Raw genomic sequence first — 19873 nt, 5'->3', positions numbered from 1 at the left:
AGCATCCTCTGCCCCTCCGTGCGCTTCCCCCCAGCGAGTCCGCCCAGGCAGGGCTCCTGGGGAAGCCAGAGGGTCCTGCCCCCAACTCCGCAGTCAGACGTGACTCTCAGCCAGCCAGTAAAACAGAAGGTTTATTAGACGACAGGAACATGGTCTAACACAGAGCTTGTAGGTGCAGAGAACGGGACCCCTCAGCTGGGTCCATTTTGGGGGGCAGTAAGCCAGATAACCACGTCTGCACTTCACTCCATGTCCCAGCCAGCCCCAAACTGAAACTCCCTCCAGCCCCTCCTCCTCTGGGCTTTGTTCCTTTCCAGGGCCAGGAGGTCACCTGATTCCTTTGTTCTCCAACCCTTCAGCTCTCACCTTGCAGGGGAGAAGGGCCCAGGCCATCAGTTGCCAGGAAACAGGGTGTTGGCCATTCTCTGTGTCCAGACTCCTGCCCACACCTGCCCTCTAGGGCTCTGCAATGATCATACACCCTTACTCCACCCCCTAGATACTTAAGAACTGCCTAGGGGAAACTGAGGCACCCCCACACTATTCAGAGGAAACATTAAGAACAGTCCCACTTCATCACATCTCTCCCCCCTTCGAGATCGAACTGAGCAGGGTCACTTTACCCGGTGACCTGGGGAAGTTCGAAGCCACCAACATTCCCATGGATGCCTCAGCATCTCTCCCATTCCTTGGTAGGAGTTACACCAGGCCCTTCCAGTTTCACGCCCTCCCTTAGGTCAGGGGTGGTCGATAGCACTCGCAGGCCGCATGTGGGAAGGTTTATGCAGCCCATGCCCTTTGGCCACCCCAAGAATGTCTCCCCATTGACCATCACCCACTGGAGGTCCGAGGGGCCTGGCCCCAGGAAACTCCACACAGACATATAGGTTGGGGTCAGGAGTGGGAGCCTGTCCACCTCCCCACCCATCTGGCCGACGGAGTCTATGGCCTTGGGACCCAGCAAGGGAGCTAGACACCGGGGCTTTTCCGCAGGGTCCCCCTGGTTCAAATCGCCAGCCTGCTCAAAGGCAGTGAGGTGGGCATCCACACCGCCCCCCTCCTTAACCGGGGCAGCAATTTAGTCTCGAGGTTCCCTGCGGAACTGGCCCCCCAGGGTCTATCCCCACTCGCCCCTGGGAGGTCCCCTAGGCCTCTCCGCTCCCCACCGCCAGTTCATGCTGCTGCTGCTTCTGCAGCTCTTTCTCGGGCTCTCGCTGTCTCCCACGGTCCTCTTGCTCTCTCGGACTCAGCTCCAATCCCGTCCGTCTCTGATCCCCCGATGGGGAACCCGATCGTGAAGACCCTCGTCTGGTCGGGGACAGGAGTCTTGGTGATGCCTGGCTCCCACTCCAGCTGCTCCCAGATCCTGCTATAGCCCCAGTTGGGGTCAGGAATCTGTTCGTTAGAGCGATCATCCTCCTCCAGCTGCACGATTAACTCTGCTTTGGTGAACTTTCCAACGCTCAACCCTCTCTTTCTGCACAGGGTTACAATGTCCTTCTTAAGGAGACGGTGACAGGCCATCGCTCCGCTCCTCCCAAGTTGTTGTGGACTCACAGGCCCATGTGTTCTCAGCTCCCCACGGTTTCCAGGGAGAACCCCTAGTGTGCCAGCCCTTCTCGAGGTCACCACCTCTTTGCCAGGGTCGAGCTGCAGACTCCTTCACCCCTGGGACTGCTCGCTGCAATCCCCAGGGGAACCCTGTTACTGCAAAAGTCCTTCTCTCTCCCAGGGCCAAGCTGCAGGCTCCTCCGCCCCTGAGACTGCTCATCGCAGTCCCCAGGGGGACCCCACTACTGCACAGTCCTTCTCGCTGGTCACACACTCCCAGGGGTTAACCGCCCCCCGAAACCGCTCCTCTCTGAGCCTTCAGCAGGCCTGGTCCTCGGCAATCCCCCTTCGTGTTACTGCTCCCCAGTCACTTACTGCAGGAAGCGCCATCCACGGGGTGCAGTACATCCCACTGCTGCCACCAGTTGTCACGGAGTCCCTGGGCGATGCTCTGGAACTGCTCCCCATGAAGCCAGTCAGGACTCTGGGGCAGTCACCTTTCTGTGAGCAGCCTGTCTGCAGGACCCACAGCTCACCCAGCTTCCACCTTCCTGGGTCTGACCTCGGAGCATTCAGCCTCCTCTGCCCCTCCGTGCGCTTCCCCCCAGCCAGTCCGCCCACGTGGGGTCCTGGGGAAGCCAGAGGGTCCTGCACCCCAACTTTGCAGTAAGACGTGACTCTCAGCCAGCCAGTAAAACAGAAGGTTTATTAGACGACAGGAACATGGTCTAACACAGAGCTTGTAGGTGCAGAGAACAGGACCCCTCAGCTGGGTCCATTTTGGGGGGCAGTGAGCCAGACAACCCCGTCTGCCCTTCACTCCATGTCCCAGCCAGCCCCAAACTGAAACTCCCTCCAGCCCCTCCTCCCCTGGGCTTTGTCCCCTTCCCGGGGCCAGGAGGTCACCGGATCCCTTTGTTCTCCAACCCTTTAGCTCTCACCTTGCAGGGGGGAAGGGCCCAGGCCATCAGTGGCCAGGAAACAGGGTGTCGGCCATTCTCTGTGTCCAGACCCCTGCCCACACCTGCCCTCTAGGGCTCTGCAATGATCATACACCCTTACCCCACCACCGAGACACCCAAGAACTGCCCAGGGGAAACCGAGGCACCCCCACACCACTCGGAGGAAACATCAAGAACAGTCCCACTTCGTCACAGGCCCTCTCTCCTCTGTTCCCCGCTGGCTGGAACCGGCTGGTCAGGTCACCCCGCAGCCCACTGTCCTCCCACTGTCCAGAACCGGCTGATGGCCAAGCTGGGGTGGGCCTCTTAGACTGCAGGTCACCAGTTGTTAGGGTTTCCCAGCTCCAGGCCATTGTCTGGGGGGTCCCGGCTGCTAGGCGAGGTGACACCTGGTCCTCTGTAACAACAACCCCCTCCCACCACCTTGTTAAGCATACAGCACACAGGGAAACTGAGGCACGCACACACTATTCATGTAAAACACTACAAAAACCCCCAACTTCGTCACAACAGGGCCTGTACAGGGGAAGAGGAAGGGGCTAATCTCTTGGGAGTCTTGCTCAGAGGCTCAGACACAGGGGGTCTGGGGGGACAGGGTCAGGCCCAGTCCAGCACCTGAGAACCACCCACCCGCCCTGGCTGGGGCCCAGTTTAATGGGTGGCAGGTGAGTGGGGGTGGGGAACAAGAGCAGGAGCCGCATTTACCAGCCCCCCGGCTCGTGACCCTGACCGAGGCTAGGGGCTGGTGCAGCTGGGAGGCAGCCCTGAAAGCAGGGGTTGGGCATCTGCTTCATTCTCCCATCGATGCTACTGCAGCGGGTCCCCACCGCCAGGGCGGCCCGGTGCAGCTGCTCTGCTGGGGTGCTTAGCGAAACCGCCTCCTATGCCGACAGGAGAGCGTCTCCCCCCGGAGCCGGTGCTCCTCTGCCTGAGAGGCGGGAGCTGTGTGGCCAGGAGCAGCCCTCCCCGTGCCACAGCGCTGGCTACCCTGGGGTGAGGTCGGTCAGGGATCTCCCCGAGTGCTGGACAGCCGTGGGGGCGTGTTCCTCCCGCTGCGGCCCCTGGCCCGGGCAGCCGATACAGGGAGGGAGTTTGTACCTTTACCCTGGGTAAGCAGAACCACCCCTTCCCGGCTGCACCCTCCCCTGGGTGTGCGTCCCTGGGGGGCTGCCCCGACCCCCTTCCCCACCCCGCTCAGTGGAACAGATTCGGTTCCATTCACCCCCGACTGAGAATCCCGGAGCCGCGGCTTTGTGGGTGGAAGATGACGCAGAGCTGGTGTAGGACCCGCACGAAACACCAGCCGCCCCTGCACTGCTGTACAGAGCAACAAGCCCATCCTCCAGAGCAGGACTGGGAGGAGAGACAGTTCTACAAACAGGGCACCCCTCAGCCCAAATCTACCCCTCCCGCTCCCCCTCCTTCAGTGCCTTACCCAGCACAGGGGGAGCCAGTGCTGGGTTTTGCGGCCTTAGTCCACAGAGACTCAGGAAAGAATTGTTATTGGTTCGAGCTGGGGGGGGCTGGGAGCCAGGACTCCTGGGTTCTATCCCTGGCTCTGGGAGGGTTGTGTGGGGCTAGAGGGTTACAGTGGGGGAAGGAGACTCCACTGACTTGCTGTCTAATCCTGAAGGACAAATCACGCCCCTGATACTTGTGCCTCAGTTTCCCCCTCTGGAGACAGTGACAGTGACCCACCTCCCAGGGACCTGAGAGATTCCATTAGCCTTTTATTTAGCTTGGAGACCGTCAATGATCCCACAGCCTGGCCATGGTTAACAGCCTGTCTCACACCCCCCTGCTCCCCCCAGGCGCGAAGGCCTGTCTGACATGCCAGCAGCGTCCGTGCGACACAGGGACTGCCTGCCGGCCTGCGGCCCCCTCCCCGGGATCAGCTCTGCTCTGCCAGCCGGGAATGAACCAGGAGTGACACCGGCCCCTGACGCTGAGAGGCAGCAGCTGCTGTTACTGTGAGACAGACCCCCGGCCCCCCCCGGCCCCGCTCAGAGCCTGGAGCGCCTCCTGCTGGCTCTCCGCAGCCGCGAGCTGGCCCTGCCCGGGGCCGAGCCCCAGCCACGCCCTGACCCGGCAACTCACAGCTCGCCGTGGGGTCGGCGAGCGCCAGGCTGACCGGGAGGCCACGCTCTTCGTGACACACGACTGACTCCGTGGAGCGTTACAGCCACGGACTGGTTCAATCGAGAGCGAACTGCAGCCCTGGGCTGGGCCACGAGACCAGCGACGGCGTTTCCAGCCAAAGGCCATCCCAGACTCCGCTCGGACGTTTCACCCCTTTAATGTATTTTACAACACACTCGTCTCGCGCTCAGCCAGTCGAACACGCCTGCCCCCCCACCCCCACCCCCACCCCCCGGGACACCCCTCGGCACAGAACCGAAACCCTAAAACAGACGATAAAGCCAGAGACCCAACATAATACACTGATCAGACGCTGTCAATATTTTCCGTGTAACACTGGGCCGGCGGGAGGAGGGGGCAGGGCCGTGAGGCTGGCGTTGGGCTATTCCCCGGGGCGGTGGGCTACTCGGCCAGGTCTCTCTGCACCAGTCTGTAGTAGGGCCCCTCGCGCCCCATCAGCTCGGCGTGCGTCCCCTCCTCGGCCACGGCCCCGCCCTCCAGCACCACGATCCTGTCGGCGTTCTCCACCGTCTGCATGCGGTGGGCGATCACCAGCACCGTCCGGGGCCCCCGGCTCAGCACCGACTGCCGGATCTAGGGGGAGGAGCAGAGCCCCGTTAGGATCCATCTGCACCCGGCCAGGCTCGGAGTTCGGATCCCACCGCCCCCACCACTCACCGCGCATTCGCTCTCCACGTCCAGCGCGCTGGTGGCTTCGTCCAGGATCAGCACGGCCGGCTGGCGGATCAGTGCCCGGGCGATGGCGATCCGCTGCTTCTGCCCTGCTGAGAGCTGCCCACCCTTCTCCCCCACATCTGCAGGGGGTCAGAGAGAGAGAGGGAGGGGTCAGGACTCCGGGGTTCTCTCCCCGGCTCTGGGAGGGGAGTGGGGGCTGGTGGGTTAGAGCAGGGGGGGCTGGGAGCCAGGACTCCTGGGTTCTATCCCTGGGTTCTCTCCCCGGCTCTGGGAGGGGAGTGGGGGCTAGTTGGTTACGGGGGGGGTACATTTCCCAGAAGCCCTTGCAGCATGGATGGTGGTGACTCACCTGTCTCAAAGCCGCTGTCGAGCTCCGCGATGAACCCGGAGGCGTGGGCCGCTCTGGCCGCCCTGGTGACCTGCTCCTCCCCGCAGGCCCCCAGCCCGTAGGCGATGTTCTCCCGGATGGAGCCGGAGAAGAGGACGGGCTCCTGCCCCACCAGGGCCACCTGCCGGCGAGAGGGGATGGCGTTATGGGCTGAGACCTGCCCAACTCGTCACACCCAGTGAGCAGCAGCCCAGACCCTGCCCCTGCTGCCCTCACCTGGCGGTGCAGGTACCGGTGCTCGTACTCCCGGAGGGGCGCCCCGTCCAGCAGGATCTCCCCGGCCTGGGGCTCGTAGAACCGCTCCAGCAGCCCCACGCACGTGCTCTTCCCGCTGCCGTTCAGCCCCACCAGCGCCGTCACCTCCCCGGGGCGCAGCTCCAAGGACACGGCCTGGAACAGCGGGGAGAGTTGCAGAGTGCCAGTCGCACGGGGAGCATGGAGGGCTGGAGACTGGGGGGTCTGTGAGCAAGGGGGGATCCCTCCTGGGAGCAAGGGCCAGGAGCTCTGGGGCAGGGGGGAGGCTCTGAGCTGGGGGATCCCCTCCCCGGGGGACAGGCCAGGAGCCATGGGGCTGTGGGTGTCTGGGAGCCAGGGGGATCCCCTCCCTGGAGGAAGGCCCAGGAGCCCTGGGGCCATGAGCTGGGGGTCGGGTGTAGCTGCCTCGCTGTAGGTACCTTTAGGACCTGGCGGTCCGGGCGGGAGGGGTAGGAGAAGGAGACGTTGTGGAAGGAGACGTGTCCCTGCAGCGACTCCGGCGCCCGCGTCCCGTCGGTGCGCACGGCCGGCTCCCGGTCCAGGTACTCGAACACCTTCTCCGCCGCCCCCACATTGCTCAGCAGGTCCCCGTACATGTACACCAGGGTCTGGGGCCAGAGCAAAGAGTCAAAGAAAGCTGAACAGACAGAATAGGGATGGATGGAGACATGGATGGGTGGAGGGGTGAGTGTGGGGGCAGATGGATGGTGCAAGCAGGGATGTGGACGGAGGGACGGAGGGGCGATGAGACGGCTGGATGAAAGGGTTGGTGTAGGGACAGATGGATGTTGTCGGGGGGAGGTTGATGGAGGGTGGATGTGGGGATGGAGAGATGGATGGATGCACAGACAGAGAATGACAGACTGGTCGAGGTGGCCCCGTTATGGCCCCGTCCCTGGCGCAGGGCCCCTCACCTGCACGTAGCTGCCCACGTCCCCCTGGTAGAGGATGAAGGAGACCAGGCTGCCCTTGGTCAGGAGCCCGGCGCGGATCTGCTGGTGCCCGCAGTACAGCATCAGCACCTGCACGGCTAGCTGCAGCAGCTGGGGGGGAGGGGAGACAAGTCATGTGGGGAGCAGGGAGGGAGGCATTGGGCACCCCAAACCTAAAATTAACACACCTCAGTCCCAGATGCCTGGGTCCCCCTGGCCCCAGCTCACCCACTGTCTCACTATCAGCCCTCCCCGGACATCTGGGTCCCTTGTTCTTCTCCAGCTAAGCCACTGCATCAGGAACTGCCATGCCCGGATGACTGGGTCCCCTCTCACAGGCTCCCCCTTCAGAGAGCAAACCCCCTTCCTTGGATGGCTGGGTCCCCTGCCCCCAGCTCACCACTCAAATGGTGAGCTGCCATCCCCAGATGTCTGGACCCCCTCTTGCTGGCTCCCTCGTTGGTTCATGAACCACTTCACCCGGACACTTGGATTCTCACTGACTCCCCCATCAGCTCCCCAACTGCCTCCCCCGGATGCCTGGGTCCCTCTCCCCGGCTCACCCGGCGGAAGAGCAGGTAGAGCGCCCTCTCCAGGTCGCGGCGGTTCTTCAGCCGGTGGGTCTCGGCCAGCGCCGCCTCGTAGCGCCCCGACTCCTCCTCCTCGGTGGCGAAGCTGCGCACGGTCTCGATGGAGGAGACGGACTCGCTCACGACCTCGCCGGAGCGCGCCAGGGAGTCCTGGATCGCCCTCAGCACGGCCTGGGGAGAGAGGGGTCACAACCCGCCCACCGCGTCTGGGCTCCTGCATCGCCCCGGCCAGCGAGTCGCACCCGGGCCCCCGGATTCTAGCCCCATAACCTGCCTGGTGGGGGACTCTTCGGAGATACTCAAATCTCGATCCTCCCAGTGCTGGGGAATCCACCCCGCCCCTGGGTCAGCTCGTCCAGTGGCTAATCCCCTCCCTAGTAGACGTCTGCCCCTCATTTCCAGCCTGAATTCGTCTTGCTTCAGCTCCCGCCATTGGCTCCGTTCTGCTTCGCCTGTGAGATGAAACAGCCCCCTGCTTGCAGAAACCTCCCCCCAGGGGGGACTTACAGACCATGGTCCAGCCCCCCCGACCCGTCTCTCGGATAAACGGTGCAGACCGAGGTCCGCCAGACTCTCATGGCAAGGCAGCTTTATACAGCCCAGGGTCGCGTTCACCCTCTTAGCTACAGCATCACATGGGGAGCTCATGGCCAGCTGCTTGTCCCCGGTCACCCCTAAACCCTTCCCAGGGTCACTGCTTTCCAGATAGCGCTTCCCAGCCTGTAAGGGTGACCCACACCTCCGGGGCCTAGGTGTCTGCCTTGGGCCTGTCTACACGGCAGAGTTACACCCCCCTTCCCCCCAAGGGAAGAACTAGGCCAGCAAAACCCCCAGTGTAGAGGAGCTGTTTTAACGGGAAAGGGCTGCCGATGTTCCTCGCACGGAAACGCCCCTTCCATCGGTGTGGGTGCGTCTACGCCAGGAAGCTCTGCTGGCCCACCTATGCCGACACAGTCTCTGTACTGAAGACGTAGCCTTGCTGTGTTACAATTACTATTATTTATTTGTATTGCGGTTCCCTCTAGGAGCCCCCATCATGGATCAGGACCCCGCTGGGTCAAGTGCTGCACAGACACTGAACAAAGGGGCAGTCCCTGCCCCACGAAGCTCACTGACATCTTTGAATGTCAAAGCGCACCTCACAGAGAGCACTGATGGCTGGAGATCAGAGGGGCTGTGAGAGGGGGGATCCCCGCCCCAAAGGCAGAGCTGGGAGCCCCAGGGTTGGTGAGTCTGTGAGTTGGGGGGATCCCCTCCCTGGGGAAAGGGCCGGGAGTCCCAGGGCTGGGAGGTCTGTGAGCCAAGCGATCCAGCTCGCTGTGTGTAATTGACCAGTCCCCATCAGTATCCACCACCCACCAGGCTCAGTGTCTCCTACAGACTTGACCAGCAATGGGTTTAACTTTCCACCCAGATCATCAGTAACAATATTGAACAGCACCGGGCCAAGCCCATTGGGACCCTCCAGAAACGCTCCACTGGAGGGTGACCCCCCTCTGGGATCAGAGAGGGGAGCTCCATAAAGGGACTGCCCTGGGGGGCTCTGGGTCACAGGATCTCAGGGGCGTCTCCCCAGGATCATGAGGGTAAGGGGGGGTCTCCCCTGTCCTGTACCTGGCGGCGGGCGTCGTAGAGTTTCTGGGCGGCCATGGTGAGGGGCGTCTCGACCAGCGTGAGCAGCGTCAGGCGCCAGGACAGCCCCAGCATGAAGCCGTACAGCCCCAGCGCCTTCACCAGGCTGCGCAGGAAGATGTTGGCGTTGGCCGGCACCGAGCGGCTCATCATGGCCGCATCCATGGAGAGGCGCGAGGTCAGGTCCCCTGGGGTGGGGAGAGGGGCAGAGTGAGACAGGGATCTGCCCCGGGAGGCCTGGAGCTGGGGGCTAGGGTGGTGGTGGGGAACAGGGGGCTGTGGGGCTGCACTGGGCCATTTAATGCTGCAGCCAGCAACAAGGGCCTTGTTAATATCCAGAGCCTGGGGGAGAGGAGGCTGCCCCATTGATAGAGGGAGACTGGGCAGGGGGAATGCTGGGGGGAAGAGTGTTTGGGGGAGAATGGGAGGGCAATGCTGGGGCAGAGCGGATGCCATAGGGGTGCTGGGAGGGTGCCGGGGCAGGGCTGGGGGAAGGTGCTGAGGGGAAGACGATGCTGATACAGGGGATGTGGGGAGCTGGGCTGTAGTGGGGTGCAGCAGAGGCTGGGGGTTGGTGTGAGCAGACGCTGGAGGTGGGAATTGGGGAGGGGTGCTAATAGGGTAGATGCTGGGGTTACTTGGGGGAGGGAAGGCAGGAGGGCGTCACTGAGGGAGGACCCACCTGTTTTGACCTGCTGGAAGAAGGCCAGGTCCTGGTGCACCAGGGAGGAGAAGAGCTGGCACCGGATGCGGATGTTGAGTCGGGAGAACGTGAACATGAAGAGTCCCCCGCGGCAGCCGGCGGCCAGGGAGCTGGGGGAGGGGACAGACAGACATGGGGGAGACTGATCCCACCAGCAACCTCATACGGAGCCTATTCCAGATACACCATCCTCCCACCTTGCCCAGCACAGCCCCCACCCCATTGGCCTGGGGAACCCCAGGGCAGGGCTGGGATCCCATGGGGGGGAGCAGCGTGTGAGGTGGGGGAGACCTGTGTTAGGACTGGAGTTTGGGAGTAGCGGGGTTCTCCCCAGGGCTGGGGTGTCATAGGGGACAGTGGGTGGGGGTCAGAGGGTCTCCATGGGGCTGGGGAGCAGCAGGGAGTTGAGAGGGGGTCTCCCCAGGGCTGTGGGACAGCAAAGGGTGATGGGTATCTTCCAAGGTCTGGGTCCTGGGTGGCAGTGGGAAGGTGAGGGGGGTTCCCTGGGGGTCTCCCTGGGGCTGGGGGTCCCATGAGGGACACTGGGGGGCTCGCCCTGGGGCTGAGGGGCCAGGGGGTCTCACCTGCCGAAGGAGGCCAGGCACATGAGGCCGATGGCAGTGGTGAAGGCGTCGGGCTCGTAGGCGCTGCCCAAGATGTCGATGACACGTCCCGTGTAGTAGGGGATGAATGTCTCGCCTGCCACAGAGACACGGGGGTGAGAGAGGGGCTGTCCTGGGCAAGGGAGTCTCCTTGGATCCCCAGGGAGAGGAATCCTTCCGCAAGAGACTCTCCCATGCAACATCCCGCCCCCTCGGAAACTGGGACTCAACACGCTAGGCCCTTTGCAAACTCTGCTCGCCTCCCTCCATCCATCCCCAGGCACAACCCTCCATCCCGTGCAGAGCTCCCTGGAGCACTTGCCTTGGTTCTGGGACTCAGGGAACCACGCAAGGGGGCACGCTCCCGTCTGCACGGACCCCACAGGGCCCACAGCCAGCTTGGTACCATTTCCCCAATCGCCCGATGAGCCAGGTGCTGGAGTCCCACTTCCAAGAGTGGCCAGATTTCCCAAGGGGTTTAGGCACCTAACACTGCAGACAGGGTGCTTTTGTAAATCTTGCCAGTGCCTAACTGGCTCAGCAGGAGCAGGTGACAGGGCCAGGGTCACCCAGGGACACTGTGGCAGAACCAGGAATTGCACCCAGGGCTCCTGGTTTGGCCCAGCAGCTCAGCTGCTGGCCTGTACTCTTGCGTGGCTCTGGCTGGAAGGTTTTGCCTGGCTCTGTTAGTAACACAGCCCCCGCTCACACCCCAAGTCCCCTCCCCCTAGTCCCATGAATCTCCCCCCCCCGGCCCACTCACCGATCACAGCTATAGCGAGGAAGACGAAGGCCCCGGACAGGAAGGGCACGTCAGGCCGGGACAGCCCCACCAGCCGGCGCAGGGTGGCCCTGGACTCCCGCTCTGTGTCCTCAGCGCCGGGTCCCCCAGCCCTGTCCCTCTGCCCCAGAGCCCCCCAGGTGAGCTGGGCCAGCCCCACTGCCCCATAGCTCAGCAGCAGCCAGGCCCAGGGGGCGCCGGCCAGCAGGGCGGGGGGCACGTTGGGCAGGGGCAGGCAGCTCCGCAGGGTGAGGTACGAGGGGGGCAGCAGGCACAGGGCAGCCAGGGCCCTGGGGGGAGACAGGCGGGGCCGATCCGGGGCCAGCAGCCCCCAGGCCCCCCAGAGCCCCAGGAAACGGACAGCAGCCTCCAGCCAGGTGGCCGGCAGCCCCAGGGGGGCCAGCGAGGGGGCGCCCCAGCCCAGCAGGGCCAGCAGGGCCAGGTCGCAGAGCAGCAGGGGGCAGCCCAGACGCAGGGTGAGGGGCAGCGGCATGGTGGAGGACAGTCTGCAGAAAGAATGGGAGGGGTGTTATACAGGGCAGGGAGGCTGGGGGCCCACAGCACTGGGTGACCCCCGATGCCTTACCCCAATCTGTCCCCCAACCCTGCCCCGTACCCCAGTCCCCACACACCCCTTCCCCACACCCCATTACAATCTACCCCCATAGCTCCATCTCCACCCTATGGCCCTGAGCTGCCCCCTACCCAGCACCCCACTTACCCCCACATTACCCCGATCCAGTCCTGGTGCCTCCCAGCCCCCGTCGCCCCCCAGCAAAGCCAGCCCTTCCCAGTCAGACACTGGAATCTGGGGGGAGGGAACAAACCGCCCCCCGATCCCCGGCTCCTGCCTGCCTGCCTGCCCCCCGCCGCCGGCTGCTCCCGCTGCCTGCTCCGGGCCCGGTACCTGCAGCTCCAGCTCCGGGCTCCGGCTCCTTCTCCCGGGTCCGCAGCGCCCGGACCCCGCGCGAGCCCGCCCGGTTTCGCTTTCGGGGGATTCCCGGGCCGGGCCCCGCCCGCTGCTGCTGCCGGCTGCGGCCGCCAGGGGGAGCCCGGGCTGCACCGGCCGCCGCCTCTGGGCTGCTCCGGGTCCCGGCTCCCTGCACCGGCGGCTCGCAGCATCCTCCGGCCGGGGGGCCCGGGGCCGACCTGCGCCCCCCTCCCCACGAGCTCCGGCTGGCCCGTGCAGCCCCCCGGTGGTTCTTGGGACAGAGCCGCCGAGGGAGTCTGGGGTCCGACGCGGCCAGATCCCCGCGGGTTAAAGACACCCCTGGGTGCGAGTCTGAGATTCTGCTTCAAACCTTGGCTCCCGGTGCGATCCGGCCTGGGGCATGGGGCTGGGCTCCTTTCGCTGCCCTTTGGGTGCAGAGCCTGGGTCAGTCGGGGGCGGGGGCTGAGTGTCAGGACTGAGGGGCACTGGAGGCGAGACCCCAGTGCTAGGTGAGTTTGGGCAGAGCTGGATGGGGGCACCCCCAGGCTGGAATAGCGGGGGAGGGTCCCTCTGAGGGGTGCTGGCAGATGGGTGCTGGAAGGGAGCCCAGGGCTGGCAAAGCAGGGTTGAGGGGCACCAGCGGAGCTGGGCGAATGGTTCCTGGTTTTCCTGGTGCTGCACTAACCCGTGTGAATTTCTGCGCCTGCCTCCCATTGCCTCTGCTTCATGGTAAAACGCAGCTCCCCTCATCAGCCGCCCAGGTCCCCCTTCCCCCCTTAGCCCCCATTCCTGGCCCAGCAGCTGGGAGACACTTTAAATCGACACCACAGATTGGAGTTTTCACTGTTTCTCTTTATTGCATCACACACAGAAACCCGTTAACCGCATCCCCTGCTGGCCCTAAGTCTCCTGCATCCCTGAATCCGGAGCCTTCTGGTCGCTGTCCTGTCTCACTTCCTGGCCTCCAGGTACTTGTGGATCAATTGGCTGACGTCTGTCTTTTCTACCTTGATCCATCCATCCTCCTTCATGTGATACACTGGGGGAGAAGGACATGGGAGGGTCAAGGGCAGCCAGCAGGGGGCCCCACAGCGCTTCCATCCCCCACGGAATAAGGACATGGGACCCAGGCGTCTGGAAGGGCATCCCTAGGGCGAGCCCAGCAGTGCTTCCAACCCCCCCAGAGTGAGGAGATGGGACCCAGGCATCCAAGATGGCAGTGCAGGATGCTCACCCCTGACAAGTAAGCCATTAGCAATTATCTTTGAAAAGTCATGGAAGATGGGAGAGACTCCAGAAGAGAAAAAGGGAAAATATAGTGCCCATCTATAAAAAAAAGGGAAATAAGGACAACCCAGGGAATTACAGACCAGTCAGCTTAACTTTTGTACCCGGAAAGATAATGGAGCAAATAATTAAGCAATCAATTTACAAACACCTAAAAGACATTGAATCATAGAAGATCAGGGTTGGAAGGGACCTCAGGAGGTTCTAGTCCAGCCCCCTGCTCAAAGCAGGACCAACCCCCAATTAAATCATCCCAGCCAGGGCTTTGTCAAGCCTGACCTTAAAAACTTCTAAGGAAGGAGATTCCACCACCTCCCTAGGTAAAGCATTCCAGTGTTTCACCACCCTCCTAGTGAAATAGTGTTTCCTAATATCCAACCTAAACCTCCCCCACTGCAACTTGAGACCATTACTCCTTGTTCTGTCATCTGCCACCACTGAGAACAGCCTAGAGCCATCCTCTTTGGAACCCCCTTTCAGGTAGTTGAAAGCAGCTATCAAATCTCCCCTCATTCTTCTCTTCTGCAGTCTAAACAATCCCAGTTCCCTCAGCCTCTCCTCATAACTCATGTGTTCCAGCCCCCTCATCATTTTTGTCACCCTCTGCTGGACTCTTTCCAATTTTTCCACATCCTTCTTGCAGTGTGGGGCCCAAAACTGGACACAGTACTCCAGATGAGGCCTCACCAATGTCTAATAGAGGGGAACAATCACGTCCCTCGATCTGCTGGCAATGCCCCTACGTATACAGCCCAAAATGCCGTTAGCCTTCTTGGCAACAAGGGCACACTGTTGACTCATATCCAGCTTCTCGTCCACTGTCACCCATTCGGTCCCTAGTCTGTAGCGATGCACGGGATTCTTCCGTCCTAAGTGCAGGACTGCACTTGAGGTGATAAGCAACAGTCAGCATGGATTTGTCAAGAACAAATCCTGTCAAACCAACCTGATAGCTTTCTTTGATGGGTAAGAAGCCTTGTGGATGGGGGGGAAGTGGTAGATGTGGTATATCTTGACTTTAGTAAGGCTTTTGATACTGTCCCGCATGACCTTCTCATAAACAAACTAGGGAACTACACCCTAGATGGAGCTAGTATAGGGTGGGTGCATAACTGGTTGGAAAACCATTCCCAGAGAGTTATCAGTGGTTCACAGTCATGCTGGAAGGGCATAACAAGTGGGGTCCCGCAGGGATCAGTTCTGGGTCCGGTTCTGTTCAATATCTTCATCAATGATTTAGATAATGGCATAGAGAGTACCCTTATAAAGTTTGCAGATGATACCAAGGTGGAACAGGTTGCAAGTGCTTTGGAGGACAGGATTAAAATTCAAAATGATCTGGACAAACTGGAGAAATGGTCTGAAGTAAATAGGATGAAATTCAATAAGGACAAATGCAAAGTACTCCCCGTAGGAAGGAACAATCAGTTGTACACACACAATGGGAAATGACGGCCTAGGAAGGAGTACTGCGGAAAGGGATCTGGGGGTCATAGTGGATCACAAGCTAAATATGAGTGAACAGTGTAACGCTGCTGCAAAAAAAGTGAACATCCTTCTGGGATGTATTAGCAGGAGTGTTGTAAGCAAGACACGAGAAGTAATTCTTCCGCTCTACTCCATGCTGATTAGGTCTCGACTGGAGTATTGTGTCCAGTTCTGGGCACCACATTTCAGGAAGGATGTGGACAAATTGGAGAGAGTCCAGAGAAGAGCAACAAAAATGATGAAAGGTCTAGAAAACACGACCTAGGAGGGAAGACTGAAAAAATTGGGTTTGTTTAGTCTGGAGAAGAGAAGGCTGAGAGGGGACATGAGAACCGTTTCAAGTACATAAAAGGTTGTTATGAGGAGGAGGGAGAAAAATTGTTCTCGTTAACCTCTGACAATAGGACAAGAAGCAATGGACTTAAATTGCAGCAAGGGAGGTTTCAGTTGGACATTAGGAAAAACTGTCAGGGTGGTTAAGCCCTGGAGTAAATTACCTAGGGAGGTTGTGGAGTCTTCATCATTGGGGATTTTTAAGAGCAGGTTGGACAAACACCTGTCAAGGATGGTCCAGATAATACAGTCCTGCCTTGAGTGCCGGGGACTGGACTAGATGACCTCTCGAGGTCCCTTCCAGTTCTATGATTCTTTGGGACCCAGACATCTGGGATGGCAGTGCAGGAGGCTCATCCCTGAGGAGGAATGGGACACAGGTGTCCTGGTGCTCACCCCCAGGGGCCCCACCCCAGCCCTGATGCCTTACTGTTGACGACACCCCCGGAGTAGGCGTCACGGTGGGTGGCCTGGGCAATGGCACGGCGCCCCAGGTCATAGGCCTCCTCCACGCTCAGGTCGGGCCGGTATCCGCTGTCCATCACCCCGTAGGCGTAGGTGTTCCCACAGCCCGTGGAGAACATGGAGCCGGAGAGACGGGTGCCATTATCATCCACGTAGTACAGGCCGGGGCCCTGCAGGGATGGGGCAGCTGGTGAGACGTGGCTGGGACCAGAGTGGGGGTTGGGGGTGGGTTGAGGGACTGGAGCTGCCGGGGTCAGATCAGAGGTGGGGGGAAGGTCTGTGGGGCCTGAACCTCAAAGGGAAGGGGGGACCCAATGTGGAGACTGTGGATTCTGGTGTCAGGGGGTCTTTGAGCCAGGGGGATCCCCTGTAGAGGTGAAGGTGGATGGGGATGCGGGAGGGCTTAGCTATGGGACACTGAGGCAGCCTATGGGGTTCCCCCCCCAGAGTCCCCTCCCATTGTGGCTTGGGGCAGGGGGCCCAGCCGCTACCTTCTTGTCCCAGCCGCAGATCATGCTGCCCATAGACAGCCCCATGCCCCGGTACTCGCACATCATGTTCGACAGCAGCTTGGAGGCGGCCGAGACGCTGATCCGCTCCTTGTTCCGCAGCTGGTACAGCCTGGAGTCAGGGGGAGGCAGATCCCACCATGGGGTGAGTCTCAGATCCCAGCCCCCCTGAGCTTCCCACCTCAAACCCCTCCCCACCATGGGGTCCCCTCCTTGAGTACTCACCCCCCCACACACACACCAGACCCTCCCTGAGCACCCATCTCCTAAGTCCCCTGCCCTGGACACCCATTTCCTGCCCCCCTCCCCGGATGGGTACCTGCAATGCTTGGCGAGGAGGCGCTCCCAGTACTGGCAGTCGGCCGCGCTGCCCGACATGGTGCCCAGCAAGTAGGGGTTAATCTCGATCACCTTGTTGGCCTCCAGGGAGGCTGTGGGGAAGGAGAGACGGGACCCTGTGTGACATGGGCAGATGGCTGGGGGGAGGGGTGTCATGGTGGAGAGGGGGGGACCTGGTCTGATCCTCCAGGTGCATTGGGCCACATTTGGAGTCTCAAGCTGGGTCAGGTCTAGGCCAAGGGGCGGGATGGAGGTGCTGGGCCGAGGGATCAGGGTGGGGTGGGGAGCTGGAGCTCTGGGTACCTGCTCCCACCTGCCAGGCTCCTGGACACAACCCCGCATGAGGGAGGGGTGGACAGAGCCAGCCAGTTCCAAGGGGCCGGGGAGGGGGGACTGGGGAAGGTGGCCCAGGAGGGGAGAGCTGGGGGGCTTAGTCTCACCAATGTAGCTGCCGGCCGATGCCCGGGAGTCAACAGCCACGACGACCCCGTGCTGGAATTTGAAGGCCAGGGTCGTGGTGCCGTGGGCCAGCTGGATCCGCACGCGGTCCCGGCCCTCCTCGGAGTACGTCTGCAGGAACTGGGCCGGCTGGGGGGAGGGGGGGGAGATGGTGAGGGAGGCTCTCCAGCTCTGCCCCCCAGGCCCAGAGCAGTACCCCCTCCCCGCCCCCCACACCTCTAGGGCACTTCCTCCTCTGCTCAACCCCCAGGGCATTGGCCCCATCCTGCCCCCCATGCCCAGGGCATTGCCCCCACTTCCTACCTCCACACCCTACTGCACTGACCGCCCAAGCCCCCCCCCGGGCACTGCGCCCCCCCCGTATGGCGCTGCCCTCTCACCCCCCCCCCGCACTGACCTGCTCCCCCGTGGGCAGGGCCAGCTCGGGCGCCCGCAGGCCGAAGCTGTAGTGATCAGGTCCCCGGGGCGCAGCGGCGGCTCCGGGGGGCGCCCAGTCCCAGCCCCCCCGGGGGGCCCCGCAGACTTCAAACAGCGCCATCCGCCTCGCTGCGCCTCCCGCCCGGCTCTGAGCGGCGGGGGAAGAGAAACCGAAAGCGGCAGCTGGGGAGGGACCGTCCGCGCCCTGCCTGGCCAAGGGCGCGCTGGAGAGGGGCGCACGGGGAGCCCTGGGGAGGGGATGAGAGCGCAGGGGGGTGTCCCGGGGGACGGGACGCAGGGGGCAGCGCTGGGGAGGGGGGCTGGCGGGTTCAGGGGGTGGGAGGGCTCTCAGGGAAGGGGAACATCTGGGCTTGGAAGGGCGCAGCGGGGCCAGCACGGTCCAGAGTCCAGGGGCGCATGGGGGGCTCCTGGGGGAGGGGGAGCCGGGGGGGGCGCAGTCCAGAGACTGCTCAGGGGAACTCCTTGGCGCGGGGCCCTGGGCAGCCAGCGGGGAAATGTGGCACTGAAGGGCGCAGGGATCCCCCCCGGGGGGCGGAGGTGGAAGGGGGTTCCCAGCAGCCACGGACCGGTCCGCGCGACACCCTGCAGCAGCTGGGGGGGGGGGGGGTGTCGTGTGACCCTCCCTGCGCTGCCCCCACCCGCCCCCAGGGGCGCTGCTCCGGCGCTGGGCGCAGGCGAGGGGGCGGGGGATGGGGTGGGGCAGCTCTAACCTTTTGCAGCCCGATCTGCCTGGTAACTGGTGACGCTGGTCCCCCCACAAGGGCATTTCTCGGCTAATAGCACCTCCCCCCCTCCGGCACTGCCCCGGGGCGTTCGCAGCTCCCCGCCCCCAGCCCTGCCCCTCCCTGCTCCCAGCCTGGGGCGTTGCCCAGCTCAGACCCAGCGGAGTTTGCACCTGCTGCTTGGCACCCTGGGGTCCCCCCACCCCAGGCAGGACCCCCAGGGGCACAGAGGGAGGGAGGGAGGGGGCAGGAACACAGCGGCACGTTCCAAGGGGGATCCTGCCCCCAGGGGGCTCCAGGCACCCGGATGTGAGTCCGGGCCCTGGGGTGTGCTGGGGGGCCGACACCAAGGATCACGCAGGAATATGGAAAAACAGACACTTTATTACACACAAGCTCCACCAGACAAACACCAGCCGCCCCCCCTGTGCGCCCCCAGCTGGCGAGGGGCCCCGGTCTCTCTGCATCGGGACAGGTCTCGGAGCTGGGGTCTGTCCAGAGTCGGAGCCCCCTGCGCACCCTCAGGTCCTGTGTCCTGGGCCGGCTCCCCGGGGCAAAGGAGCCACGTATGGGGGGCTCTGAGAACTCCCCCCTACCCTGGGGAGGAGCCACGTGTGCAGGAGGGGGCTGAGAACCCCCCCTCCCCGGAGGGTGCCCCGCGGTGCCAGCCTCACGGCCCCCCGGCCCCCAGCCCACCCTCGGAGCCGCCCCCCCGCTCCCCGTTGAGCTGTGTCTGCACCAGGCGCCAGTAGCTGCCCCGACGAGCCAGCAGCTCCCGGTGGGTGCCCTGCTCCCGGATCGCCCCGTCCTCCAGCACCAGGATGCGGTCGGCTCGCTCCACGGCGCCCAGGCGATGGGCGATGAGCAGCACCGAGCGCCCGGCCCGGGGCCCCTCGTAAATCTCCTTCTCCACCTGCAGTGACAGAGCCCGGGGTAATAAACAGCCTGACTGGGGGGGGCTGCGTGGGGAACCCCCTTCCCCCAACCCCTGCCCCAGCCAATGGAGACTCTGTCAATGCCCCTCACTCCCGACCCACAACCCCCTGCTAGCCCAGGGCTCCCCCAAGCTCTGCCGGGGGCCCCTCACTCCCGACCCGCAGCTCCTGCTAGCCCAGGGCTCCCCCAAGCTCTGCCGGGGCCCCTCACTCCCGACCCGCAGCCCCTGCTAGCCCAGGGCTCCCCCAAGCTCTGCCGGGGCCCCTCACTCCCGACCCACAACCCCCTGCTAGCCCAGGGCTCCCCCAAGCTCTGCCGGGGCCCCTCACTCCCGACCCACAACCCCCTGCTAGCCCAGGGCTCCCCCAAGCTCTGCCGGGGCCCCTCACTCCCGACCCGCAGCCCCTGCTAGCCCAGGGCTCCCCCAAGCTCTGCCGGGGGCCCCTCACTCCCGACCCACAACCCCCTGCTAGCCCAGGGCTCCCCCAAGCTCTGCCGGGGCCCCTCACTCCCGACCCGCAGCCCCTGCTAGCCCAGCCCTGGGCTTCCCCCCACCCCCAGGCCTGCCGGTGCCCCTCACGCCCGACCTGTGGCCCCCCCATATCACTCACCCACAGCCCTCTGCTAGCCCAGGGCTTCCCCAAGCTCTGCCGGGGCCCCTCACTCCCGACCCGCAGCCCCTGCTAGCCCAGGGCTCCCCCAAGCTCTGCCGGTGCCCCTCACGCCCGACCTGTG

General features: G+C 63.2%; 2 protein-coding genes across 2 annotated transcripts in view; both read right to left on the bottom strand.

Moving 5' to 3' along the window:
• Positions 1-4889: 4889 nt before the first annotated feature.
• Positions 4890-19873, bottom strand: part of LOC144274208 (uncharacterized) — a 29773-nt gene continuing 14789 nt past the window's right edge. Inside the window, exons 11-23 of the mRNA XM_077832838.1 lie at positions 18877-19115; positions 12139-12501; positions 11214-11737; positions 10433-10547; positions 9828-9958; positions 9128-9333; positions 7487-7684; positions 6906-7034; positions 6411-6599; positions 5953-6126; positions 5698-5857; positions 5331-5467; positions 4890-5246 (exon numbers count right to left, since the gene is read on the bottom strand). Of these exons, the coding sequence (XP_077688964.1) occupies positions 5055-5246; positions 5331-5467; positions 5698-5857; positions 5953-6126; positions 6411-6599; positions 6906-7034; positions 7487-7684; positions 9128-9333; positions 9828-9958; positions 10433-10547; positions 11214-11737; positions 12139-12501; positions 18877-19115 (2757 nt within the window). The 3' untranslated portion in view covers positions 4890-5054. The remainder of the gene's footprint in view (positions 5247-5330; positions 5468-5697; positions 5858-5952; positions 6127-6410; positions 6600-6905; positions 7035-7486; positions 7685-9127; positions 9334-9827; positions 9959-10432; positions 10548-11213; positions 11738-12138; positions 12502-18876; positions 19116-19873) is intronic.
• PSMB8 (proteasome 20S subunit beta 8) lies at positions 12994-17878 on the bottom strand. Its single transcript, XM_077832883.1, is given in 7 exon segments — positions 12994-13201; positions 15701-15905; positions 16227-16356; positions 16564-16675; positions 17024-17171; positions 17440-17794; positions 17796-17878. Coding segments are annotated over 7 exon segments (1122 nt in total). The 3' UTR covers positions 12994-13112.

This window comes from Eretmochelys imbricata, chromosome 14, assembly GCF_965152235.1.
Source record: "Eretmochelys imbricata isolate rEreImb1 chromosome 14, rEreImb1.hap1, whole genome shotgun sequence".
Lineage (NCBI taxonomy): Eukaryota > Metazoa > Chordata > Testudines > Cheloniidae > Eretmochelys > Eretmochelys imbricata.
The sequence above is the reverse complement of the archived record's forward strand: the minus strand, read 5'-3'. Positions and strand labels throughout refer to the sequence as shown.